The sequence below is a fragment of the Carassius auratus genome, linkage group LG28B, assembly GCF_003368295.1.
Source record: "Carassius auratus strain Wakin linkage group LG28B, ASM336829v1, whole genome shotgun sequence".
Classification (NCBI taxonomy): domain Eukaryota; kingdom Metazoa; phylum Chordata; class Actinopteri; order Cypriniformes; family Cyprinidae; genus Carassius; species Carassius auratus.
In genome coordinates, this window is record NC_039293.1 from 7,881,407 (window position 1) to 7,890,655 (window position 9,249).

Genomic DNA, 9,249 nt, shown 5'->3' on the forward strand with positions numbered 1-9,249 from the left:
AATATGAACATTATTGTAAAGTGTTAACCATATTCCTTCTGTGTGCAAACAGACTTGACAATAAAGCTCTTTCTGACTTCATCACACAGTTTGTGCTTAAATTACATGTACAAGACGAGCCTAAAGAAAGCCTTTTTAATGAGAGTTAAGGTACACATGTTTAAAAAAGAAGGTAATTAAATAAAAATATTCAGTGAAATAAGAAAAAAAATATTGCTATTCAGTTAATTAGTTCGAATCAGTTTCTTTGTTGTTGTTTTTTTGCTATTTAGTTTGTCTGAAATTTGTTTCATTAGGGCCTTTGTGCTAAAACGCGGCCTGTAAAGTCAATGCTGGGTCATTGCAGCCGGGCAAATAATATATATATATATAAGAATAAGAATACTCAAAAATGAACACTATTAAAATACAATAGAATAATATATTAAAAGAGATAATTGAATATAGGAAGAAGAAAGAATAATGCATAAGTGGTAGAAATCATATAAACCAATAAAAACCTACTGTGCTGCTTTGACACAATTTGCATGGTAAAAAGTGCTATAAACTAAAACAATAAAATACAACTGAGTCTTTCTGTGTTTGCTGTTTGCCTGACATCAGCACTCTGATCAGGCCTGGTGTTATGTCCTTCATCCCTGTCTGGGCCTGCAACCTGACCCACCTGACGTTAGACTGAAACTAGTATTGATAAAGTTGATTAAAATAGTCATTTCTTGGTGAAACGCTTAACTGCATCTTGTTCATCTGCTTCAGGGTTAATGTTGGTGGTATGCAGCAAAGAGTCTCAGTGTGTTGTTTTCTCACTCCCATATTTGGCACTCTTCCCAGATCTGATAACACAAACAGTTCAGAGTATGTTTATCTGTTGTTTTAGTATGGTGGAACTGGATCACCCAAGGTCAGGAGCAAAGACATTGGTTAATAGAATGGGATTAAATACATAAAGGATATTTGTGTTGTTTAACATTTAATTATTGCAGGTTTGCGTCATTTTTCAAGTATTATGGATTATATTTCTTCATTTTGAGGAATACTGAATCTGTGTTGTTTTATTTTTATTTTTTTAGTGAGTGAGCTGAATTAATGCATATTCACATTTAAATCACTCGCGATCTCATGAAAGATTGGTCATAATCAATTAAATTCTCCACGCTGCACAATGACTCGCTGATTTACAACGCATCTAGTTATGATGAAATGATTCGTACTGAACTGAACAACTGAATAACAACAGCAACAACAACAAAACAGCTTAAAATCTCATTCTAACAATTCATTTCGATTCTCATTCACAATCTTGTGATTCGATTTGATTACTGATTTGAAGCAATGTAGATTATTTAGTTTTTTTTTTTGGGTACAGTACATGCCAAATTTTCTCAAGAAAAAAAAATGCTGTAAAATATACATGAGAATCATTTGTTACTACATTACTATAATATTGAATGTTAATATTACACTTTAGTAAGTTAAAAAATAAAAAAATAAAGTTACAATTGCTTAATAATATTATATGCATATTACTGTGTGTATATATATATATATATATATATATATATATATATATATATATATATATATATATATATACACACACACAGTATGCTCAATGCTTTACTTAACAAGCTATGATGGTTTGTGATTAGGATTGCACTCAAAGTTAGATACTAAGTGGTGTGTGTTTATCAGTATCAAATAAAAGTAGACTGAGAGAGTTCAAGAAGCTGAATAGTTTACAGTGAACCCACTCAACCATTCTTCCTGGAGACTTAGTATACAAGGCATTTCCTTGAACTTACATCCTGGTTTTATCTTCAGTGCTCTTCTATTACCCAACATCTTCTGAATGCTCTGCTGTTTTCCTCTTCAGTGAGTAATTAATGGTACCATTCACAGCCAGACTTCACCATGAACATTTTTTTGATCTGATGAGTCTTGCTCCTCAACACATTTAAAGGTGAATTTTGGTAATAATGGTAAACTTCAGTGATCGGAAATATCTTTTTTTTAGCAGTATTACTATAATTAGCAAAGCTATTTGTTTGATTAACCTGTTAACCTGACAACCCATTATGGGACTCACAGCTGAAAGTGCTCTACCTAACTTATAATTGTAACAGTTTAACTACTTCAGTGTGTTACAAACATAATTGTGGTGTCTTTAGAAAGAAGACTCTTTGAGCTTTACTTTTTATCAACCAGATTTGATAATGCTCAAAAATATTAAAAGTTATAGACACTGAAGTGCGTTTTGAAGTGACATTTTTTTTTTACCACACTTAAATATCTTTTTTTTATTTGATATAAAAATACATGAAATGAGTCCTGGAGTAACCTAGAAAAGCAAAGCCAAATGTCTTATGAGTTTCTATTTCAAATCTGAATAAGATATCATGAAAAATTAGACTCCTTCAAATATTTTTATGAGACTATGTCTACATCCCCCACCCCACAAATATAAGAAAATATATTTCCCAATAGTATTGAAGGCTTCTACAAATTATTTAGTCAGTAAACATACCACTGCATAGTTTTTTCAATTATAAAACACTAGACAGAAACTTAGACATCATATAAATGATTTATTTGAGCACTAGAAAATTAAAATAAGAATAATTTGAGTAAGAAAAATAAGAATAATAAGAAAAATAAAAAAAAAGATTTAACTTTGTTTGCCAATTACAGAAAATCGTGAGATTGCTAGAAATGCAGCATTTACAATGAATTACGATGCAAATAATTGCTGATGGCCACTTATACAGATGGTAATAACACAAAGTAAATAATCCACTCTCTCTATTCATATAGACGCGTTCACTTTGATAGCCGTGATCATACTGTAATAGCGAGCTGATTTGGGCTGATTTGCACTCAAACAGATGGTAATCATGCAGATACATTCACATTCAACATAAAACACACTCTCACATATATAAAAACTGTTTAAAAATAAAAGAAAGAAAGGAAAAAGCGATCGCTGTAAGTTCCGCCTCCATCAGCTGACAGGTGCGTCAGAGCGCGTCACGAGGGAGCGCCAAATTCAAATAAACAATCTTTCGCATATCTTTAATTCATTCTTTTTTCCGGTGGATCGCCTCATTCTGTTTGTGACACTGTACGCTGCAAAACCATGCCGTGTTTTTACTACCAAGACGCAGTTTCTGACCGTGAGTTATTCCATAACGGACGCAAACAATTCTGTCGCTGAAGAAATGAAACGTAAACAAAGGAATTATGATCCATATTACAACGTTATTGCTTCGTTGGACTAAACGTGCTTCATGAGATGTCGTTCAGTGGACCCTTATCTTTCTAACTTATCCGGGGTTTACAGCTCTTGATGTGTTTATGACTCGTTATTACGACGGATCTGGTATGTACAGCGTTTCTAATGTTCATGTTTGTATGTGTACTGCTTACACAAATGTAGCAAATACAGTCTTTATAAGCTTTCCATTGAAAAACAGCGATCTGTCGTCAATGCTTGAGGCTTATATCTTTATAATGATACATAGTTTGTCGAGATTAAATTTGGCCCATTTCATTTTATCTATTCATAAACACTGACACGTGCGAGTTGAGAGGCGTTCAGGATGCCCACTTTCTGGTGTGGGCTAACAGGGTAAAAGTATATCAAGCATTTAATTTTCTTCATTCAAAGGAGAATTCGTTTTCCACATGTTGTTCCTCATTGTTGTGCCAGTTTTCAGACCATTTCTGACTACAATCCTGTCGCCTTCTTTCTCAATGACTTTTTATACTCAGTAAGTTAATTGAAAGTAGTTAGACTGTCCTACATCTATAGGACAAAACAAACCATATAGTAGCACAGCACACAGTGGAACTAAACCCTGGTGCTACATGACAACAACAGAGAACTGCTGCACAGCCTCTCATTGCTTTCTGGATTTGGTACTGTCATGTGTACACTTCTCATCTTTGGAAGGGTCACTTCCATCCGACTTCTTTTTAGGAATCAAATGAATGACATTGTGGTCTGACCGGCCAAGCGGGGGACTGCATTCAGATCTATAAGCCCCTGGCACATTCCCATAGCACTGATCCAGGGTGTTACTGTATCTGGTTGGGCATGTGACGTATTGCTCCAGGTCTAAGAGATGAGTGATGTCACAGTGGTTGAAATCACCCAACAAGAAAACAGGACCACCAGGATACTGCTCCAGAACATCATAGTAAACACCAGCGATGTCTCTGGCTGCTTGACTCATATTAGTTCCTGGAGGGATATACACATGGATGAAGGTAAGTGGTGGCGCATCCTCAGGGTGGTCATGTGGTCTAATGGACACGACCATTAACTCATAATCAGGAGTTATAATGATGTTTTCCACCTCCACATCAGTCGCCCAGGCCTCATTCACAAGCACCATCAATCCCCCTCCTCTACGTTTCTGAGTTAGCCGTGCATCACGATCAACCCGGTAAGACCTATATCCCTCGAAGCTAATGCTGGGCGAGTTCCTGTTCAACCATGTCTCTGTGAAGAACATCAGATCGGAATTAATGTTTTCCACATCTTCCATCATTTCTTGGAGCTCCTCTATTTTGTTCGGAAGAGAACGCACATTAGACATCATTATTTTAGGAAGGCGGAACTGAAATTTCTTTACTTTTGTTTTAGACTTGTGTGGTGGTTTCCTCGGAAAAGCAAGTTTCCTCTCCTGGTTAAGACTCCTGTCTATAGTTGAAGTAGCCTTCTTCTTCTGTCGTTTGTTCTTGTTGTCACCCGATTTGTGTTGTCCTGTGGAACAATTCTTAGTTACTCCTATGTCTTTTGTGCATAGGAGAATAAACTCCTGTGTCTTCGTGTCCTGCTTTTGGCTCTGTGTATACTCCATACAGATGGTGCCTCGTGTGTATATTTGAGATCCAAACATCTCCTGAGCCAAATCAATGTGACACTCCATTTCAGGGATTTGATTGAGCATCTCTCTGAAAGATAAATTTAGAGGTGATGGAATCTAGCAGTGAGTCGAAAATACAAGATCTACAGTATTATTATTGTGTTAAAGTAAGCAGTCTTACTCATGACCATTTACATTAAAGGTTCAGAGAAACACCTATGTACTTACTGCAATTCATTCAATGGCTTTTTTAATTTCTTCACAGTCTCAAGGATTTCTTTAGCTTTTGTCTTCAGATATGTGCTAGCTTCAGTCTGATGTTTGTTTTTAATCAGTTCTTCACAGTTATCAATCAGATCAGGAAATGTTAATATCAGCCCAAAGATTCCTCCTGCGGCCTGCAAAGATGTAAAAATTATACATATATATAAATTCCCCAGAAACCATGTGGGGGGACATATAACGTGTAGAACCACCTTTAGCAAGAATTATTTGAAGGAAATGTTTCCTTTAAGAGTTTATCAGTCTCTCACATAATTTTATGGCCCACTCTTCTTTACAACATTTCTTCGGTTAATTAATGTTTCAGCACATTCATCTGTAAGTTTACCCCTCTGTAATTATTCCTCCCTTCTTATTCTTCTTCTGTCTCGCTCACTCCTCCCTTCTGTGTTCTCTCTCTCTACCTCAATGTATACACACATATGCACACATGTATATTTCCTCATGAGTTCAGATATTCAGAGGAGGACGCGGGCTATAGGCCCGAAGGTTATTGAGTTTAGACTGACTGAACTGTATAGTTCAGTTAAGATAAGTTATCTTTGTCCAAGTACTGCACAATCACTCCAAGTGCTCACTCCAACTCACTCCATCACTCAGCCAAGTGCTCCTAATATGTCCAGAACTTCCTGGCCATACTTCCTTTCTATATAACATACAGATGTAATCTACATCCTGTGGGCACTATAGAGGCAGCAGGAAGGACAACCCTTTGTTTGCTAGAAATTCCTATGTGATGTAGTGTACAATTCTTATTGGATAAACTACTACACCCCCCTTTGCAATGCAACTATATAATGTGTGGCACGTCCTGATTTTGCTGAGTTAGATGTGTTCCTAGGTCAACATATTTTGTTGACCCTGGAACAACATTTTACTCCAAAAATGTATTCTTGACCACATCCCTGCACCTTAACCTAACCTTAACCATGAGTAATCCCTAAAATCAGAGGAAATGATAGATGAATGACACTGATGTACAAGCACCTAACAGTGATTTTAAGCATAAACTATAAACTTGTTCTTCAAATCTGATTGGTTAATCACAATGTTGTTCCAGGGACAACAAAAATGTTGTCCCAGGAACATGTCTCACTTGGTAAAATCAGGTTCTGCATAATGTGTGGATGTAATAATAAACCTTGAAGTTGAAGTTTGTGAACAGACAAAATGGATCCATGTTCATAATTCTTTCCATGAGCTCATGCAAGAACTGAGAACAATTGGACGGCATCCAAAGATAAAGAGCTGAGAAAAATATTATCTTAACATTGGCCATTCCACCACCTTTCCTTTTCTTCAATCATTCAGATGTTGATTTGCCTCTGTGCTTGGTATAGTTGTCCTGTGGCATGACCAACTTCAACCCACCTTAATCTGCTGGACAGACGGCCTCACATTTGTCTCTAGATTATTCCTGTATGAATTGGAGGTCCTCGTAGTCTCAATGACTGCAAGTTTCTCAGGTCCTGTGTCTGCAGAACAAGCCCAAATCATCACCTCTAAACCAGCCCTGGGCTGAATTTGTTGGGACACCTTCTCTTAGGAAGATTGGCGACTGTCTTTAAGGCCGTTCATTTTTAAACAATTCTTCTTACTGTGGAATGGTGAATTTTAAATTGTTGGGTCTACTTCTCTGCAGTATTGTCTGTTGTCCTCACTTCACCTGAGTAATCGAGAACACCAGACTGCCAAATGCTGCCAATTACTCTTTTAATGACTGAAAGTAGGACGGATTCACTTATTTCCTACCCACCTGGTTTCTGATTTCTGTGTTTGTTGTCAACTGAGGTTTTTATTGGTCTATAAAAGTTGGTGAGGACTTCGCAATTGTTATTTAGACCCTGATGATGAAAAACATACTGTACTGTTTATACATATATGTGTGTGTGTGGATTATATCTATGAAAAAATACCTGGCCTGTTCCCTTTAACAACGCTTTCAGTGAAACATCAGCCATTTCTTTAGTAACTTTCACAAGAAGTGGAGCATAATATTTTTGTCCTTTTGTTGCTGCTGTTTTCAGAAAGATGGCAGAATATCCAAGGTATGCTATTAAAGAACTGACGGTGCAGAAGAATGCGAAGTCTGGATTAAACGCTGGATATCTGTGATGTGTATACGGGCCATCACTTCTCAAGAGGTGTCTTAGGCGACTGAGGGGCAGATCTCTACCACTGCGTTTGGCCAAGGCTCTCAGGATCCTCGCTGTGATTTCACACTGCACGTCATCGGAGGATGACACCTCAAACGCTTCATTCTCACACTCCTTCTGGAGTTTCTCCTTGAGCCTTTCGATATTGTTCTGAATCTGCCTGATTTTGTCAGCAGTCTTCTCTGCATTTTTCATTGTTTCACTAGATTTCCATTTCTCCACAAGCGTAAGTATAAGACTAGTTGCAGTACCCACTCCGACTGTGATTCCAGCTGCCAGTGCCAGCGAGGGTAAAGCCAGGCCTCCAGTCAGAATTGTTGCAATGCCTGTCCCAACAAGAGTGGCAGACCCAAGCACAGTAGCTGTGTTTCCCACCAACTGGCCTGCAGTCATCGCCTCCCTCATGTCCTCCAGCTCGGTGGCCAAAGCCTTGAGATGATCTGCACATCGCTCCTGCTGATCAATCCAACGGAAGAGCTCTTCACACAGTTCGTCTGCCACACCCATAGTACAAGAGGAAAACGGAGGAACTGCAATTAGAAAAAAAACGGTGTTATTTCGATTCTGAAAAATACAACTCGAATTCTGGAAATGTTGGGACGTTTTTTAAATCGTAAAACAAAAGTGCTGTAAAAACAGCAGTGATGGCATAAGTTTCAAAATGTGATTTAATCGTTTTAACAAAATAAATGTAAATATAAAATGAGTCTGATGGTGAAACAATGGAAAAGCCTCCATCACAAGAAAGACTTGAGCAGGACATTTCTCATTGTGAGTTTTTACTCTATTTTAATCACTCTGCAGAACATAAATACATCAGTAATTAATCACACACTGTAGTTTAAAGAAAATTATTATTTGGCAATTAGTAAGTTAAAATTAATTAAAATAAAAAAAATAGCTTTTACAACACAGAAAACAGCATTGTCTTGACTTGATGTCGATAACACAAAACAACTACAGTGTTTAATAGTCAAAGTAGAAATGGCAAATTTGTAACATGCAGAAGACAAATTTTTGCAGTTCAGATTTTAATAGATTAAGATTAAGTTTAAAAGAAATCAATTAATCAAAAGTTTTTATTTTTATCTTTTTTATCAGATATTTCTTTTGAGTCATGACCCATAGCCTTCATTCCCTGCTGTCTTATTGTTTTTGCAGTTTGCAGTTGCAGGTCTGAAGAATTACCCACATTGCTGTAAAAGTTAAACCAAGTTAAGATCACCTTGTTCATTTTAGAACATCCCTAATTCAACTATAACCTTTGTGAGATATAAATCATAACACAAAACATGCATTCAGACTAACCAAAACTTTCTAAGCTTTATTCTGGAAACATCCCATGAATCAGAAATTATTTGTTTTAATAAAAGTCAAATAAGAAATAAATGTAAATGTAAAAGAGTCAGACCTGAGGAAAACTGTGATCCAAACAGCAAACTGAGGTTTCTGAAGGATATTATATTAGAGATGTGTCTTGTGCTCTTGAATTCTCTTGCTGGACTCTTGCATGGGATTGATTTATTTAAGTGTACTCCTGTTACGCAACACACATGTCAGCCAATCAGAAAGGATCTGAGTGCTACAGAGATATCCGAGATAGCCTGCTCTCCTTCCAGAAAACCACATGACTTTCAGGACAAGGCCACAACGGAGGGGTGGGGAAAAAATGACCTCCATGATCTGTGTATATGACCTACCGTATGAATGTGCTTGCATAACCTGTCTTATTTTAATGTGAGAAGGCTATATATTATTGTAATTTGGACATGTTTTACACACATGAACACTGACAACTGTGATTCTAACTCAGGGAATTTGGAGGAGTATCATTCAACCTGAAGCTGTTTTTAAACCAGAAATTTTGGGATTATTATTAAGAATGTTTTCTACTGACATTATAAGAACATTCCACAAATACTAATGAAAATATGCAGCGAGTT

General features: G+C 36.8%; 1 protein-coding gene across 1 annotated transcript; it reads right to left on the reverse strand.

Annotated features, from left to right (window-relative positions):
* Positions 1-3,184: 3,184 nt before the first annotated feature.
* On the reverse strand, positions 3,185-8,821 carry LOC113067375 (uncharacterized). The gene is made up of 4 exons (XM_026239751.1): positions 8,718-8,821; positions 7,067-7,836; positions 5,097-5,266; positions 3,185-4,956 (listed from the first exon to the last, which is right to left on the reverse strand). The coding sequence occupies exons 2-4, from the start codon at positions 7,811-7,813 to the stop codon at positions 3,897-3,899; spliced, it is 1,977 nt and encodes a 658-aa protein (XP_026095536.1). The 5' UTR covers positions 7,814-7,836; positions 8,718-8,821; the 3' UTR covers positions 3,185-3,896.
* Between the last annotated feature and the right edge of the window lie 428 nt (positions 8,822-9,249).

Bases quoted from the DNA above. Each gene is read 5' to 3' on its own strand.
- LOC113067375 (XM_026239751.1), bottom strand. From the start codon at position 7,813: ATGGGTGTGGCAGACGAACTGTGTGAAGAGCTCTTCCGTTGGATTGAT. The intron at 5,267-7,066 runs GTATTTTTTCAT...ACATCTTTGCAG, and splicing joins TGTTAAAGGGAACAGGCCAG to GCCGCAGGAGGAATCTTTGG. The intron at 4,957-5,096 runs GTAAGTACATAG...TTTATCTTTCAG, and splicing joins AAGCCATTGAATGAATTGCA to AGAGATGCTCAATCAAATCC.